Below are 18,734 nucleotides of genomic sequence, written 5' to 3'. Positions count from 1 at the left end.
CATCATTTCCTCAATTACGATAGAATTATTGGAGAAAATTTCTACAAAGGAACTAAGAAAAGAAGCTTACAAAAAATCATCAAAATAAGCACACCAATGCCCACCACTCTCTCTCATTCTTGCTTATAAATAGAAGCTCAGGAGAACAAGCAGAAACAGAAGCACTTACAGCAGCTGGATAAAAGACTCAAAACCGCTTATTTAGTAACTTTATGTTCTTTTCCCCTTGAACAATCAAATCTTGAATGTCAGAGGGTATTGTTATAAAATTTTTTCTCTGCATAAAAAGTTGAACTGAAACACTCTTTTTCTAAATATTGTTCAGGACATCCAGATTGCATCAGGCCCTCCAATAGTTCAGAAATATTACTTCAGAAAATAATAAATGGAAATTTTTTGGTTTAGGTGCTCACCTGAATCGGACACTCATTATCATGTGTAATATCCATAAACAGTGCATGAGCAATAGCTGGCATCAAAGGCCTCAAACGTGGCTGAACAAAAGATCCGACAGGCTCACCTCCAAACCGATAAACCAGCCTCCCCTCTTCATGGCTATTGTATGCAGTCATGGCCTCTAAAGAACAAAATACCTAAGTGTTGGCATAACAATAGCTACCACAGAGGACAGCACACACAAGATGTTAATGTAGCATTTAAAAGTTGTTATTTTGATGTGTTCAATCATTAAAAAAGAATCAAACACATATAGCTATATTCTCCAGTGTGGAAACACAGTCTTGGCATATTCCATTTACTACGATGTATTAAGGAAATGAAAGCTAAGGGAAAAAACAGACATAAAAGCAGAGATCAAACTATTTCTCATAGGCTTTAAAAAAACTCATGCAACAAGAAGTCAGACAGGATGCAGGACTTACATAGCAGAACCGTGCTACAACTCCGTTTTCCCTCATTAGAGTAAGAGTGAAATATTTAGCTGTCTGTAAACTAATGAAGGAAGTCTTCTTTTATTTTACGGCAGTACTGTATTCTTTGCTAAGTATCCAAAAAGCCACAACACAGAACCTGTACTTCTGATTATACAGAGTATGAAATTAAAAGTGCATAATCCTGTAGAAAACCTTTTCTTGGAAAAAGCATATTATCTATAATCTCTCGTTGGAAAGAGACCACACACGCAGCAAGCCTACCTCTTATTAAGGAGGTAATGCCCAGCCTATTCACAAAGATATTGTCCAGCTCCTCATTTCCTGTGAACAGTTCAGCCACTACATACAAATCGGCTCGCAATTTTCTAGCTGTGTCCAGCATGTACTGCAAAAAGCACAGCCAAAAAAGCCACAGAAAGGGGAAAGGTAGATACAAAAAAGGACAAGTTTCAAAGCTAGGCAGGGATTGGACAATAGGAAAGTGCCATGCAGCAAAGATAAACAGAAAGCCAAAATTAAGGAACAAAACAAGTTGTTACACAGAAGAGGATACACAAATAAGCAAAACCAAGAATTAGCATACAACGCAGGAGAAGTTAAATAGAACATGAAGAAAAGGTAATTGCACAAGCAAAGAACATGGATATGTAAGAAAAATAAAAATCATACCAATGTTAGTTTCACATTTAAAACTCCAAACCATATACACAACAATCCTACATAATTTTCAACTTCTTATTGTACCTCTAATCAGGCTGGTAATTCCCAGGCGGTTGACAAAAACATTGTCAATGTACTCACTGCCCGTGAAGAGTTCAGCTATCACATAAAGATTAGGTCTGACTGATCTGGCTGTTGCTAGCATCTCCTATAGATCATAATACATTTTTAATGCAAGACATCCATTGTCAGCTATGTATACACAAACATTAACATGAATGTTAACCAAACATACATGAGTCACACGCAGCACATTAAAGATACTGATAACACCTAAGTTTCATAAAACCATGGTTATATTTTACAGATATTATTTATGGATTGAGTAAATCTAGGAAACTTTTTGTAGACTTGAAGCTAATTACAACTTTGTTTTAAAACAAAATATTAGCTCAAAATACAAGAGCAAAGGTTGGATAAAAGAGGTATGTATTGAAGTAGGAAATCTCAGCAAGACTTCAGTTTAAGCTTTTGTTGTTAACATTCCAAAAATAGTAACAATAAATAAAAGAATGGCAGAAGTTGTGAAATGGCTGCATTTAAAGAGCCACTTACAACTTGTGTGGGCAAATCAACTTGTTTTAGAGAGCTACTCATAGATTTAGGTAAGCTCTGTTAAAAAGTTAAGACTCAGTTCTAACAAGCTACACTACTCCAAACCTATTCAAAGCTAATTTATCAGGCAAGTACAACTTCTCTATGTAGTCAGCTCCCTGGGAAACAATAAGCACCAGTCTTAGCAATGTACTTGCCAGACTGATCTTTTTGCAGGAGTTCTTTACCAGCTTTTAAATTCTGGGAAGTGAACCACTTCCTGTTTAATTTAGCAAAAGCAAAATATATATGATAAAAAAAAAAAAATCAGACTTTCAATCAAGTCTTGGCAATGACTGCAGCTCAAACTCACATATTGGATACTGGCAGTCATTGCACTAAGCCCACACCTAAGTGAGGGAAAAGTCAGCCAGACCCATTCACATCCACATTATTTCAGCCAAAGTAGAGAAGATACAATAGCTACGCCACTCTACTGTTTAAAGTAGCTGAAACCATATCTAAACATCACCAGAAAAGAAACCTTGCTTTTACGCTATGAGGAAACTTCATTCCCAACTTAACTCTGCCACGTGAGTCCTGCACTGCTGCTCAAATCTGCGGGACCTATTTCACAGACGGGAAACTGCTCTATTATAAACATGCTTAATTCTGCGTACCTCAGCTACATGAATAGGTGTTGAGTGACAGTTGTCCAGACGAACACCATGGAAATATTTGGCAGTGATTTCAGTGTATTTTTTCATATGTGCCCAGAGGTATGGGCAGTCTTCAGGTTTATTACCATAACGCAGTTTCACACTGTCTCCCCAACAAATGAGCTCCCTTCTCAAGTAAACATTTGAACCTGTAAAGGAAATAGATTCACTTCACCGTATATACATAGTATAAAACACGCACCAAAATGAAAATGTGACATTTTACTTTCTACTGCTGAAGAGCACAAAAAGACTGTAATGAACAGTAAAAATTCTAACAATAACCATATCAATTAAAAAATCTATATACACTACACTGATGTACAAATTTCACACTCTTCCATGGGACTATTTAGCTTCTATAGTGATACTGAAACAATTCTTCAGATTGAAATAAAATTCTTTTTAATTCTTCAAAGTAGTATAAAAACTGTACTTCAGAAGAAGAAAAAAGCATCAAATACATAAAATCAGTAGTTTGCTTTTTCATACTGGCCAAATTCAAAACAAAATCTCATTGTGTTACCATAATCTGTCACAGCCACAATTTACAATTTTACCTTCTATTAACAGGAGACTGATGGCTTTCCAAGGCCAGTAAGTAAAAAACACGAATCGTAAATTACCACAAATTCCCAAAACATTCACATAAGCACAGGTAACCTTCTTCCTTCACTAATAGCAGCAGAGCCACATGGACAGAAAAATGGTGTTTCTTTAGATGTACACTGCATTTTTTTCAAAGGATCATTTAGAGAACTGGCTGCATTTGTTCTGCAACTTCTTTGAGTCTTTGTGTACCACATTTTTACACTGTGTTCTAAGCTGAAATAATGTGTGGCATAAAACAAAGATATAACACAAGTATAAAGCACTCAAAAACCTGTAGCTGAGTTACAAGAGAAACCTCATTAATGGAAATTAAGTATGCTAACTAAAGCCAGTGACTGAGAAAATACAAAAGTCTGCCTAAAAGAAAAGGCAATAAGCTGAAGGCAACTGAACAAAAACACTCTTGAAACACATATGATCTCAATCCTCGAGAAGGAGAATAAAAGTAAATAAAATATAGTTAAAGGGGGGCAGATTACTTTTCAGAAATTAAATGTTCACTAACTCCAGATGACTCTGGAGTATCATCAAATTAGCTTGTAAAGCAGACTCAGACTTTTAGACTGTTCTAATTATAATTAAACTGGCCTTTGTTTCATTTAATTTACCAAGTGAATAGCTACTCTGAACACGAGCATTTTTTTTGCTTTTATTGGATATCAACACTGTCCCCAAAGGGGTTAGAATGCAATATTTTAGTGTGTGGTGATTTCATGCCCTATTTTACCTTCACAAGTAATCTGCATACTTAATTTGGATTAACTGGGTCATCTCTTGACTGCCTGACTGCCACTCAGTGGACTTTTCAAGGATCCAGTTTTTGCTCACTAATGCAGTAAAATACTATTCACCTTTTCATTGCATTAGTTTTTCTGCCACACTGTCATTGTCTCATGGAAATGCCAACAAGCACTGGTGTTGGAACAAAGTACAAAGTAAGCAACAAAGACAATGACAAAAGTGGGGAGGCAGGACATCCCCATTTCAGTGGCAGCAAGCTGGTAATTTCCCTCTCAAATCTTGTAACACTGTACCTCAAATTCCAGTTCTTACAGTTCATCTGTATGCTGAATAAGAAATTAAAGTGCTATTAGCTTAGTATCTGCTATTCTGCAGCTTCATAGGAATACATCTGGAAAAAAGACAGATCAAATAAAATCCTTTGTTTTGGCTAGAATATCAAAGGGTTTGTAAGAATTCAAATTTCTTTTACAAACCCGGTTCTGCGAAGTTTCTAAGAGGATCATCTCCCATAACCCAGCCATTATGAGCCATGAAATAACAAGCTTTATCTGGCTGATGTATCATAGCTTCTTCTTCCTCCACAGTCATTTCTTTGAATGGATATGTAAAATACCTATGGAATAGACAGGCAATTAAAAGATAAAACAAAGAGACAAGCACCAAACACATATGGTAACCTAAGCTGCAATTCATTATCTTTGAAATTAAAGTATCTGCTATGACCTGGCTTGTATATAACACAGATAAAAAAAGAGAGCAACTTGCATAAATGATGGAGAGTTTTCTATTTTGAAGCAAGCTTTGAAGGAGATGATAGAACACCTGTTGCCACTATCTTGGTGTCAGCGGGTAACGTAAGATTAAAGCCATAACTCTTTAGATATGAGCGGCATCAACTACATAAAACGTGAAAGCTGTAAACTTTCCTAGTTCCACCCCTCTTCCACCTACAACAGCAATTTGCACTATGTAAGGTTTTGATGTGCTCTGAGTATTGTCTCATGCTTTCTGGTCACATTTATTTATGAAATAGTTATTGCTGTTGCTTAACAAACCCTGTTAATTCACTCAGCGGCATTTGTCCATGGGAAAGAAAACATACACTTGAACATACAGATGTGTACTTTTAGTGAACTTTGAACTTGCTTTCCCTGGATTGATTCTAATAGTTTCCAAACAAACAAGAAAATATGTATATACCTGGTAACCAAGGGATTTTTTCTACTGACAAGACCCAGCTTAGGACCATTACAAGCAATTCGCTCATAAACCACAGTCCCCGCAAGGCAATTCACAGCCTAGAAACAATTAAATTATGTATTATTGTAATGCCTGCATTTATTTGCAATTTTAAACAATTCAGCATTGAAACACAGTAATTTCAACACCTGTTCTTGATGGTGACAAGTTTGTCTGTATTGCTCAGCATTCAGTTCCTCAATCCTCTTGCGAAACCAGTTACAACATTCTTCTATTGCAGCTGGTCCATTGCTTATCAGGACGACATTAAAAGCAGAGAACAATTAGAAAGAATTATTTTAAAAACATGCAGTAAAATTACTAAAAGTATTCAAAAACTATATTTTCACACATGGGGAAAAACTATGTCTTTTCTTGGCTTCATAAATTTAACTTCACTTAGATATTAACTTGTAATCAATAACATGGTACCTGTGTGGGATGAATGTTGCCAGAGCTATATTCATATCTACAGTACAGCCAAATCGTCTATAATCAGGGTCCTGAAGTATTTGAAGATGTTGATTTGGATCAGATTTACTGCTCCTTTTGCCTGAGAACAAAATAGAATAGAGTATTCAAAGTAAAAACAGGAATTACATTTAACAGACATATAACTTTTATAATTCCAGCATAACCAAGTGTGGTGGTTTTGACTGGCCCAAAACATCAGTAAAGTATTTTTTAACATCTAGGAGAAATTGGGACCCCTCAGAAGCTGTTGTGGTGGGCCTGGGGAGGTGTCTGAGGGGTGGGGAGTGGCATAAAGATGGCTCCTGTGTGTCCTGAGTGCAAGTTCTGGAAGTTTTTACATCAAGTCCAGCAGAGCCAATCTCTGATGGCTCTGAGAGTGATGGACATGCTGCTGGCCAAGTTTGGGCCAATTAGAGGTGCTAGTTATGCCTCTGTGAAAACATATTTAAGAAGAAATCAAAACAAGGTAGGCATACACTTCTTTGTAGTTGGAGGAGGAAGAGGTGGAGGTGAAAATATGTGAAGGGAGAACACCATGGAGATGCCAAGGTCAGTGAAAAAGGTGGGGGAGGAGGTGCTTTAGTGCTCCAGGCACCGGAGCTGAAAACCCTCTGCTAGCCATGGTGAAGGCCATGGGGGGAGCAGGAGGTTCCCCTGCAGCCCATGGAGTCCACAGGAGTGCAGAAATTCTGCCCACAGCCCACACCAGAGGAGCAGGTGGATGCCTGAAGAAAGCTGTGATCCAGTTTGGAGTCTCATCGAAAGAGTTAAAGCTACAAAGGCCTTGCAAGGAAGAGAAAGGCCTTTTCCTTGCTCCTGGGATGGAAGCAGCCTGGCCTCGGCTCGGGAGAGTCTGCACAGCACCTTATAGACAAGAGACTCATGTTGCAGCAGAATTCTGTCAGGATGTTGCTCGTGAGATTGGACCCACGCCAAAGAAGTTCCCAGAGGACTGTCTCTTGTGGGAGGGACCCCGTGGGCTAAGTAGAGAACCCCTCTCCCTGATTAGACTGACCAGAACACCCCTCACCCTACCCCCCGTCTGTGTTGCTGGTTTGGAAAGAGGGAAGGGGGGTGAGCGGAGAGATTGGTTCTTAAGAGGGTGTGGGTGAGAGCAGAAAAACTGCCTGGAGAGAGAGAGAGATAGAGATAGAGAGTATTTGTAGTAGAAGAATTGTGGTGATGAACAGATTTATGGACCTGCTCTGTAGACTAAGAAAATACCCCATAACCTGCCTCCCTACCCGGGCTTGTTGGTTAAAAAGAAGAAAGGGGGTGAATAAAATGGGTTCATAAGAGGGAGAGGGTGAGTGAACAAAATAGTTTATGGAAAGTTTTTTTGCCTTGCATTTATCCTCCAACTCTGTTAGGTAATTACATCACTTTTTGCAACTTTAAGTTAGGAGCCTGTTTGCCCTCTTTTTTCCTTCCATGCATCCTCCTACCAGTGTCCTATCTCATTTGACTCATGAGATTGGTGTGTATTTTTGCAGGTTTTTTTTTGTTGCAGCAGGAGAGAGTCGAGGTGCCTGGCGTTTAGTCAGGGTCAAACCCCAACACCAAGATGTGGGTGGATAAAGGCATTGAAGGGGTACAAAGCCTTTAAAGATTTTCCTAGCCCTCAAAGCATTCTTATACTCTTACATCAGCATAGTAGGTGTCTCACATAGATGAAAAACAAGATAATGCTATTTTTTGCTAACTGTTAAGTTTACCTATGTCTCTTGAAATAGAAATGTATTGTTCACATGCTTCAGCAACATAATCTTCCTTTACCTTGAGTTAGAAGGGTTTTAAATTGCTGCACAGCTTTGTTAACATCCACTTGAAAGAATTCCCATAGTTTAATTCTTGGATATATATCTTCATAAATTAATTTACGTAAACACTGTAAAAATAAAAATTGTGTTAGTTACTAAGGTAGTTTATAAATGTAAGTAAGAAAAGCTAAGGGCTTATAAATTGTTCAGAAAAGAAAAAAACAGGAAGTAAGGGCCTATTTCACTAAATATACCTGCAAATTATACACCATTTTTTGTGCATTTCCACAACCCTAGAAATATTAAAGGTTTATTCAGCTATTTATGTAGTTCATTAGCTTACATTTAGCTCCCATTCACTTACATTCAAGTGCTGATCATTTTCAATCAAGGGAGGGACACCTTTGGCAATACACTTTCCATCAGCCACCATACCAGTCAAATGCCACAGAGCTCTATCCAGGACCCAAGCTGGCTTCAGGTGAGGAGAATTTACGAGGTTATAGCCACATTCTGGATGCATCCTGAGCCATTCACTGTTAGTAGCTTATTGAAGAAAGGGATGGGGGGGTGGAGGAACCAAACAAAAACAAATACTTAAGTTGAACCATTCACTGGTTTTTGTAAACATCTTAAAACCAAGAAGCTGAGGTACTACAGCATGTATAGTTCATTTACACTTCAACTGAAGTTTTCCATGTCAATAGAAAATCATGTCTTATGCAAAACTGTTATTACTGACTGACTTTTTTTGGTCAAAAATACAGGTGCAGAGACTGCAGAAAGACTTTTTGTTAGTTACATAATATGCAATAGTGCCATCAATTCTAAAACACTTAAAAAAACCCCCAAAACAAATTGTTGCAAGAAATACATCAAATAATGAACATGAGATATGGATGTTCTTTGGGTGTTGAAAACCAAATATACATACCAAACTTTATGTTATAAGTTGTTTATTTTTTAATATTCTTCATTCTGTCAGGTGCTGCACACAGCCAGAGAGGAAGTGTGCACACACCCCCAAAAAATAATTAATGCAAAATATAGTTAAAGGGACATTTAAGAAAGAATTAGTTGTGACACTTGCGTACATAAAAAGAAGCTGAGTCATAGGAAGCAACATCACTGAGTCTTACAGAGCAAGATGAGTGCACTGGCTGGTGCATGCAAATGGAACACTAATTCAGAGCAAACACTAGACTCTGTGTCTATTTGCCAAGCTTCCCCTGTAGCATCAACAAGCACCAGAAGATATACTCAGCACTAAAAATTGACTCACAGAAGGTAAGAAGCCTTCACTAGAACACAGGTATAGTATTCTAATATAGACAGTGTGCATGCAGCAGCATGAGTAAATAGATACATGGCACAGAATTTTGATTTTAGAAGCATGACAATGAAGAAGAATGCAAGAGTTAATTTCATTCTTCTGAATTCGTATCCTGAACTGAAAAACTAAATTATAAAAGAAAAAATAAAAAGAAAATCTCATAGAATGCCTAAGAACAAAAACCAGGTTTTTAGGAGAGCAGAGAAAAAACAAAGTAAAAATGTCACACATGGCAAAATATGTAACAAATTATTATAATGGAAATGTGAAGAGTCACTAATGTGTCTAGAATTAAAAGCAGAACAAATAACACATAAAACCCCAAATTTGCTTAAAGTTAGAACAAAAATGTGAAAGGGAAAGAATATATTAGCTCAGTCTATAGTGTGAACAGCTCTTCTGAGCACCCTTTTACATTATAGCTCAAGACATGGCAAAATTCCATGTTTATAAGGTCAAACCATTTGTGGAACTTAAAATCCTTATTGTTTAAATAAGGATTTATTTAAAAATAAATCACCTAAACTAAATAATAAATAAACCACCTAAAACTAAACCCACCACGTCTTAAACCTACATAAAACACTATTAAGCTTAGGCTGTTAAAGGCTGTTCTAGGCCAAACAGCCATAGAAATTATTCCCTCCTGCCCTTTTCTTCTTTACACTTCACTACTTCTGAAAAAACCTTTCTTCTTTGAAAAGCAAAACCAGCTTGTTCTATTCTTCTATCAAGAACTATAATTTACTAAAAGGGACTTTCATAAGTAAATACAATTAACTCTAAAAAGAAGCACATAATTTAAATCTAAGGGGTTGGCATGAAAAAAAATCAACAGGCCTTCCATTAATTCTGGTACAGAGCAGAAGGATATTTCCTGATCAGAAGGTAAGCTCCAGTGATTCACAATGTAACACCAAGAGAAATCTAACACTGCAGAAAAAAAATATCCAAAACACCACTAGTGATTATATTTGCTACAGCCAAGGAGAAAGTATAGTATAGAGTGTGTGTATAGTAAAGTACAAGAAAATGGAAATAGCAACATGAGGAATTATGGGAAACTTCCTAAAATTCATTACATTCTTCTTTGAATTATCTGAAATTATTTTCTTAAATGACTAATTTATGTAATTTTAACATAAATTCAACACAAGCCTAATGTTAACTGTGATGCTCATGGCCCAAGATTTCTTACTTTTGATCCTTTATAAAGCTGAGAAAAGGTAGTGTTTGATATGACTAAGCGCTTGAAAGTAAGATTTACATAAGTGCTATATTGCAATTAGACAATAGTAACCTGTTGTGAAACGTAATACATAATTTATTTCACTTTATTTTTACTAGTTTATACAATTTATTACAGATGCTGAAAGCTCAGAGGAGAAAAAAGCTCCAACTGTTGTTTTTCTGTCTCCTGGTGAAACATAAATGCCAGTGAACACATTCCTTATTTGAACATACCCAGTTACCAGAGAGGATTTGCAAGTTCATCCATGATACTCCAGTGAAGATGCCAAAGGTGCACAGACATTTAGCATCAGTGCATGACTTGACTTTTAAAATTGGGCCATAGATACTGCTATTCATTAGAGCCTCACAGAGACATCAAGAGCTGATTGCCACTGTTCCCTGCTGTGCCCACAGTCTGGTCTCCATTCCACAGGGAACATCAAACATCAAACCTCAGCTTAACGCCTGATCCTGAAAGTGATGCTGCCTGACTCCCACAGGAGCAGAGGGCAAGCAATGCCATTTTTATCCAATGGTCTCTACTAGAAAGCAGAAACTACCAACACATAGAACCACTGTAAGCTGAGGGGTCATGACCTGTTAGAATTAACATTAGAAAACTTACTGTGAGACAACTTAAGCTTTTAACACAGACATGCTACAGAATGAATAATGATGTGCAAGTATCTACAATCTGCTCAAAATAATAGACTTCACATTTTATGTCTTTTATATTCAAATGAGTCTATGAAATGTGTTTTACAATTAAATCACCCTAATGTGCAGGAATGACTCAATGTAACTACTGGAAATCACTGTTCAATTAAGGAAAAAAAAGTGACGTTCTATCTAATCAAGATTCAGACAAAGAACCCCCAAATGTTACATATTTTCTTATTTTAAAAGCTCTGCTCCATAGTTCCACAAGCATGTTATATCAACATATCTTTCAGCTAATGCTAAATTTCTAATTTAACAAAGTTTGGAGACAGTTGTAAATCAAGAGGTTTGGATTATAATCAATGAAGAGAGGGGAAACATTCAAGTTTAGAAGCTTTGTTGCCGGCCTTGAAACTATCAAGGATTCCTCGCTTAATGATCTAAGAACCACTGTCATCTGAATATTTCTATTCTCTTAGAAGACACTTCTGAACATCCATTCACCACAGTACAAATTTTGAGTCATCCATCCCAATGAAGATTACTTTAACTCTGAAGGTAATCTGAAAACGTCCTTCTACAAATGTAGCCAGATAACATGACATTTTCCTTCTCAAATATATTCTGGTGTGTAATTGTTACAGTTAGGTATTTCTGTCCATCAAAAAACATTCTCCTTAGTAGCATACACACTGTTAAAAAATGACTGGATCTCAAGCACACATAAGAGAAACAGGACTTCTAGTTGACAAGGGTAAGAAATTTTTTAACCAAAACTGGGAGGACATTTAAAAGCTTAATTCCCTCAGTCACAGAGCCAACAATTATAATTAGTAACTTTTCAACAAACAGATAGGGCAAGCACTGTGTTGCAGACTGATTGGATAGGAATGCTTGGCAGCAGCCAACACCAAAGAACTAAAGCAAATAAAGCTTGAAATTCACGTATTATCTATGTTGAGGGTTTTTTGAGCCTCAAAAGACATCAATCTACATAACCACTTGCTGTAGTCTCTCCTATGAGAATGCTAATTATTATGATCTTTAGGATTACAACATACAATAAATGCATTATAAACATAAGCAAAGAAAACTCATTATCCAAAAAATGAGCCAAATTACAAATTACAAAGTACTACGATTTAAATTTCATCAGATCACACAGAAGAAAACCCACTGCACCTCACGTGATTAAAAGTAACACCTTCAATGTATTAGCATATCTATGCTTAAAAAAAGCCTTCCCCAAACACAAAGCTCTTCTTTCTTCCCCCCCACAGACTGAGCTGTAATATTTCCCCCATTACTTAATCCTACCTTCTTGTCCCAGCTCTGTCTATAGTCTGCATAGACCCACATTGGAGCAGCTGCTTTTAAGCAGCTACAAGCATAATACCCTGCTTTAACAAGAAAGTACTCAGTTTATGGTCAAACAATTCATAATACAGACTCTGCTCAAATATATGGGAACTGCACACCACAGATCACGAAGATAGACATATTATATAAATACAGATACACAGCTTATTAATTCTAAGAAGGGCTTTATTCACTCTTTCATAACAATACTAAAGTTCTTTTATACCTGTTACAGAGACAGATTTGAGAGACTCTAAGACAAGAGACAACTACATTGTTTCAAACAGCTACTAAAAATATGTTCAAGAAGAAGTTAAGGTGAATAATGAAATACAATTATAGGACCAATCTAGTTATTAACACAAAAAAAATCATACCAGTATGATTGTAGACTACATCTGTGATGCAAAGCATATTCCATTCATTTTTCATTTTCTCCACAAGTGCTCCTATATCGCTCCAAGTGCAATTTTTATTATGAGTTGAGAATTCAGGATTTACTTCTAATTGATCAGCCAGCGAATAACATGATCTAGACAGCCCAAGCTTCTGCAGTGGTGTAAAATGAATCATGTTGTAACCTATGTAATAAGAAGCCATTTATTTAATAAGAAAAAAAAATCAAAGTTAATTGGAAGAAGCATAATAAACTGCATTTACAACATATACTTGAAGCTAGTGTTCGGAAAAATCAATGTAAATTAACCTGAATTAACCCTTGAAATTAATTAATTAATTAACCCTTGAAATTCCACCTAACACCAGCTTTAAAAATCATCCTGTTAGTTTTATAAACTTCCAAGTCTACCTGAAATCAAAACAATAAAATATGTGGTTTCCCATATTAGGAAAATCCTGAATTTTTACACCTCTGCCAATATTTTAATCAATTCACTGACTTGATCTGTTAACAAGATTGATGTAGCAGAAAATATATAGTCTGCAAAGAACACGAGTTGTTTACACTGAAGCTCTTCAGTGTAACTTTGGGTTTTGATCATAAAACAGAGACTTATTTCCTCGAATATCTGTATTAGCATTACCTGTTTCTTTTGCCACTTTAAGCCTATCTTCCCATTCATGAAACGGTCCCAGACACTTAGCGAGGAACGTCTGGAGCGTAACACAATCCAAAGGCAGGACATGGTTATCAGCTCCAACATGCAAAATGGGATCCACAACTACGTAGCCTCCACCACTTTTTTCATTTCTAGGAAAAAGTAATTTTTATTGGTATAATTAACACCCATTGTACCAGCCACTTTCAGAGAGAGAACTCAAATAGCACAGGTATTTCAGAAACACAGTAGCCCAGTATAGTGGCTGGGGGGAAAGGGAACAGGGCTGCATGACACCAGAAGAAAATCTCTTAGGCATCATCTCTCTACTGGTCTCAAAGAATATGACTGGGATACAGAGTTTTAAACTCTCTGGAAAAGTAAGATACCTTTGTTATTTTCTGAGATGGAGTACTGGTTCTTCCTCTTGGCATATGAACAGAAAGACACAGAGCAAGACTGCCCATCTATTACACAAGTATCTCCATTTTGAGCACCATCTTCAGGAAGGTACCTGAGCTAAATGTCCTAAGCCAGGAAGAATTTAACCACCCATCTTCCAGAAATTCAAAATACCAGACTACAATTATTACAGATAGTGGCATTCTCTTCTGCAGCTGTCCCACTAAAACAAAGGAGGAAGTAAAGGATCCAAGTAAAGAATGCCACAACCCCTGTGCTAGATAGAAAACAATCCTCCTCAAAGTCAATGAAGAAAGTACAAATTAATCATTGAGATACTCAGAATACTGATGAATCTGCAAATTTGTAACAGCAGATTGCTTCTCCAACATTCACAGAAATTTGATCAACCTGGTTCTATAAATTCTCCAGAATATCTCTACATCAGAAAGTGTTATATAAGCACTAATTACTGTCTTTCATTAGTGGATTCTGATTGATCCCATGGATACAATTTGAAGAATGTATGGAAAAAATGTTTTTCTTCCGGTTAAAACATAGACCAAGGGACCAAACTGCATTTGCCTGTAAGTACACAAATTTCACCTACCCAAGACTAAAATAGTACTGGTATGACCCAGAAATTTGGAGATCCAGCTTGCAGTATTTGTCAGAGTCATCTTCTTTTCCTGTGGGATTGTGCCATGATAGTGTCCTGAACTTGTGGCGATCAAACCTTTCTCCAGAAGCTGGATAATTTGTGTACACAGTAACGGGCTTGCCCTGAAGAGTTGGGCCCAATCGGAATTGCAGCTCAAAACCTCAAGAGAAAAAGAAAAAAAACAGGACAAAATCACTTGATCAGGAGGACTAGGCACTTCTAGTCTCTTATTCTAAGTCCTAATTTGCTATGTTGATAAAGTACACGACCGTAACTGCCAAGAATTTCAGCAGCATGGTGTATTTCTACAGCATAGAATCATAGAATATACTGAGCTGGAAGGCACTCACAAAGACCACTCAAGTCCAACTCCTGGCCCTGCACAGGACACTCCAGGAGTCACACCATGTGCCTGAGAGCTTTGTCCAAACGCTTTTCAAACTCTGTCAGGCTTGGTGCTCTGACCACTTCCCTGGGGAGCTTGTTCCACTGCCCACCCCCCCTCTGGGTGAAGAATATTTCCTGATATCCAGCCTAAACCTTCCCTGACACAGCTCCATGCTGTTCTCTTGTGTCCTGTCATTGGCTACTAGAGAGAAGAGACCAGTGCCTGCCCCTTTAAGAGGAAACTGCAGACTGTAATGAGGTCTGCCCTCAGTCTCCTCTCCTCCAGGCTGAACAGACCAAGTGACCTCAGCCACTCCCCATACGGCTTCCCCTCAAGGCCCTTCACCATCTTCATCGCTCTTCTTTGGATTTTGCATTATATAGTCTTTAAGTACTTAGGTTTACCAAGTCTATATGGTAGGTTTATTCATTAAAACATCTGAAAAAAATTCGCAACACATTTAAAACCAGAAAATATTTGAAATACCTTAATATTTATTGGGGGTTCACAAAAAAATTTAAACTCCTTATGCTTTTAGCTGAAAAATTAAATATATTTGTGTGTAATTTACAATATACAAATTGTTAAATTTTCAGAAACCTCAATAAACCAAAGGGAGTTTTGTATATGTGCTGTAGGTCACACACACATAGAAAGAGGTTTAAATGTAACCTTAAGATACCTGTGATAATGATAAAAAATGTTAAGTTCAAAAATTAGAACCTAAAAGCATATGCAGTCTAGTGAGTTAGACATAAAAAATTTTATTTAGTCAAGAGGTTTTAGAATAGGTTTCCACTTGCAGGTATGAGGGTCACCATCACATGTGTGGCTAATTACAGGGCTCTTTCAAGTGAATAAAACAGATGTAAGTTCTTACACAGAAACTTTTAATAAATTACATGCCAGTCACATAGTTAAGTGTAGTAAACCAACTACTAGTCCTAGCAGTCTACAAAATAGGGAGTAAAAGAAACCTGAGTACTTGCAAAAAAAAAAAAAAGATAAAACTAGTAATACAGAGATAATGAGTCAGAAAGTGTAAAAAATCTTGGACATCAAGTTCCAGTATCTTAAGCTGAAAAAAACCACCTGCTTATTAAGTAGAATCATGGGGACTCTAATACCAGAATTCAACGTCTGAATACATTTAAATGTAAGTGTTCTCCAGCTTGGCATTTCTCTTATTAACAAAACCATCACTGCACCAAAACCTATCAGGCAAAGCAGTTGTTTTCAGATCTGAATGTCTTTTTGAATTATATACATGTATATATATATAACCACTTTTGAAAGGTTAAGTACACTCGTACACTCTCTTCGGTACTGGCCTGACATTTCCTTACAGGGATTACTAAAATTAGAGCACCGGGATATATGCCATTGATATCTTATTTCCTGTAAGAGTTACACAGACATCAAGAATGCTGTGCTCAAAATTAGCTGTGCCTTCTTAGAGACTGCTACCAGCAGAGGCACTTTGAATGTTTGATAGCCATGCACTTCTGCTTCCCTCCTTACAAGAAAATTTACACAATTGGATGGATAAGTTAAAAATGGAAGTTAGGATCGACTCTGCACTTCTTCACTACTGGTATTTCCTCACATCAGGCAGTCAGAAAATCTTGAAATCAATATAGATGAAGAAAATTTTTATTCTCAAGAACCAAAATCTTGCTCCTATGCTAAACCACTTTGATATTAGGTTCCTAGGTTAGTAATATACAGTAATGAACCCCACAGTAACTCTTAATAAAAACTGTTGCACTGATAAAAATGGTTTTCAAAGACAGGGGCCTTAGTTTTACAGTCTAAATTTGCTGACCAGCATAATAGTGGACCAGTTAGTGGATGGCTTTTTTTTCCCCCAAATATACTTTGAAACACTTTCAGGAAGAAATAACCCCAAGTTCTTAGAAGTATGCAGCAGGACACATAGCTCTGATAACGTAACAAATCTGATAACAAGATTTAGGAGTTGTTAAAGGGCTTATATTCTGAAACACTACCTCAAACTTGCAGACTCTGCAAAATGCTAGCATCACTGACATTTCAAAATTATAATATTAAAACATGGGGTGCTGCATAAGAAGATAAACACTGGAGACCTTGACTTATGAGGACCTTTTCAGGTCACTGAAGTACAGCCTATAAAAGGAGAAGGACAGGGCCTGTCTAACAAATGCTTTGCACTTCAGTCCCATGAAGACTGACGGCTCTTGGCCAATCTGCTCTTCATTTCTCAGAAGTTTAACGAGCCAGATTAAACTGTGTGTGGAGCCCAGAGAGCTCTGCAGTAGAAGCAAATCAAAACAAAACAAGAAAAGGAACCCACAATCAAGCCCGAACCAACAACACCCCCTCAATACACCCCCAACACCCCACCACTTCAAGCTAAGCTCCCCTTCCACGGCCGTCCAAAGACGATGGCGAGGTCCCGGCCATCTCCCTCTCAGCCGGCCCCGGCACCCCGACCTACCCTGCTCCAGCCTGAAGAGGGTCTTGTCCAGCTTCTCCATCTCGCCGAGGTGCAGCAGCCGCGTCTCCTTACCGGCCGGCATGGCTGCGGTCACCCGTCCGGCGCTCCCGCCGCGCCGGGACTCTCAGTGCGGGGAGCGAGAGGGGAGCCCTGTCGTGAGGGAACAGACACACCCTGAGAAGTGAGCGGCGACCCCCGGCAGGACGCGGCCGCTCAGGAGCGCCTCACGCCGCCGGCTGCGCTTACATGTTCCCCGGTCCCGGGGGAGTGCGGAGACACGGCACCGCAGGGCAGGGCGGAGGGAAGGCGGGTACGGGGCGAGCTGTCAGGCAGCGCCCAGCCCTGCCCCAGCCGGGGAGCGCCGCCGGCAGCACCCTGGAGCGGCTCCCGTCCCGCAGCACGGCCCGGCCCGCGGCCAGAGCTACGGGGGTGCCGCCGGGGAGGGGGAGCCTGACACCTGTCACTCTTCGCGCCCGCCCCGGCGTTGCCGGAGTGCCCCGCCAGGCCCCTCACGGCCGCCCTGCCGCCCTCAGCGGGGAGCGCTGCCCGCCGCAGCCGTCCCGCCATACTCACGAGCGAGCCCGCAGAACGGCGGAGGCGCCGCTCCCCGCGGAGGGCGACGGCTGCCGAGGCCGAGCGGAGCCGGGGCTGGACCTGCCTGCTGCGGCCGCCCCGGGCTGGCTCGGCGGTCAGTGACGCACTTGCCCGCAGCCGCGGCGGCGCCGCTGCTCTCCTGCCCTTTTCTTGCCTTTTCTTTTTTTTTTTTATTTGAAACAAAGTTTATTGGTTCCGCGGCGGCCGCGCTCGGAGACGGGCGGCGCCGGCGCAGCTCCCGCGAGAGCCCAGGGCCCGCCCCGGCGGCAGTGAGGGGCGGCCGGGCCGGAGCTGCCCCGCCCCTCCGCCCCGCCCCTCCAGTCCCCTCCCCTCCACTCGGTCTCTGCCCGGAAGGTCCCGCCCCTCCCCGCCCCTCCCCGCCCCTCCCCGCCCAGGCTCGCCCCTCCGAGCTCGGCCCCGCCCCGTCAAGTTCCCCCTCTGCCCTCGGCCCCGCAGATCTGACCCCGCCCCTCCGCTCCCGACCCTGCCCCTCCGCTCCCGGCTGCGCGGAGCGCGCCCGGAATGGCGAGCATGCCTTAGGGATACCCCAGGGTTCCCTCAGGGTTACCCCAAGGTTCCCTCAGTGACACCCCGTGTGTCCCAGGGATGCCCCCTGTGTCCCGCGCTGTTGCGGCAGCGAGCGGGCTGATCGCTCCGCGAGCCTGGGCCCTGCAGCCTGGCAGGGCTGTCGGACAGCGCGGCGTGGTGTACCTGTCTCCTGTTTCAGCCTTTACAGCCACAGCCCCACCAGCGCCTTCACACTCGGCTGGTGCGCACGGGCACGGGAGGTGTCCCCGAGGGGCCCGGGCACCTGGGTCCGGAGCTCCGTGTGATTAACCGGGCACTCTGCTGAGGGCGAAGTGGCTTTAAAG

The 18,734-nt window shown here is 40.1% G+C and overlaps 1 protein-coding gene across 4 annotated transcripts in view; it reads right to left on the bottom strand.

The window, feature by feature from the left end:
- The window catches only part of AGL (amylo-alpha-1,6-glucosidase and 4-alpha-glucanotransferase), a 38,419-nt gene extending 19,720 nt beyond the window's left edge, over positions 1-18,699 (bottom strand). Inside the window, exons 1-14 of one of the 4 annotated variants that reach the window (XM_085068159.1) lie at positions 18,574-18,699; positions 17,269-17,418; positions 14,351-14,561; positions 13,324-13,490; positions 12,658-12,861; positions 8,060-8,241; positions 7,712-7,823; positions 5,894-6,014; positions 5,611-5,713; positions 5,423-5,520; positions 4,696-4,835; positions 2,828-3,015; positions 1,638-1,761; positions 414-577 (exon numbers count right to left, since the gene is read on the bottom strand). In XM_085068159.1, coding sequence (XP_084924285.1) covers positions 414-577; positions 1,638-1,761; positions 2,828-3,015; positions 4,696-4,835; positions 5,423-5,520; positions 5,611-5,713; positions 5,894-6,014; positions 7,712-7,823; positions 8,060-8,241; positions 12,658-12,861; positions 13,324-13,490; positions 14,351-14,561; positions 17,269-17,350 — 1,896 coding nt within the window. In that variant the 5' untranslated portion in view covers positions 17,351-17,418; positions 18,574-18,699. Of the gene's footprint in view, positions 1-413; positions 578-1,154; positions 1,279-1,637; positions 1,762-2,827; positions 3,016-4,695; positions 4,836-5,422; positions 5,521-5,610; positions 5,714-5,893; positions 6,015-7,711; positions 7,824-8,059; positions 8,242-12,657; positions 12,862-13,323; positions 13,491-14,350; positions 14,562-17,268; positions 17,419-17,514; positions 17,686-17,841; positions 18,096-18,573 lie in introns of those variants that run through there. The other 3 variants (XM_085068160.1, XM_085068157.1, XM_085068158.1) reach the window with 3 other exon arrangements.
- Positions 18,700-18,734: the final 35 nt, after the last annotated feature.

Source organism: Lichenostomus cassidix, chromosome 8, assembly GCF_008360975.1.
Source record: "Lichenostomus cassidix isolate B80296 chromosome 8, HeHo_3.0, whole genome shotgun sequence".
Lineage (NCBI taxonomy): Eukaryota > Metazoa > Chordata > Aves > Passeriformes > Meliphagidae > Lichenostomus > Lichenostomus cassidix.
Note: the sequence above shows the minus strand (reverse complement) of the source record. Positions and strands in the feature narration are given on the sequence as shown.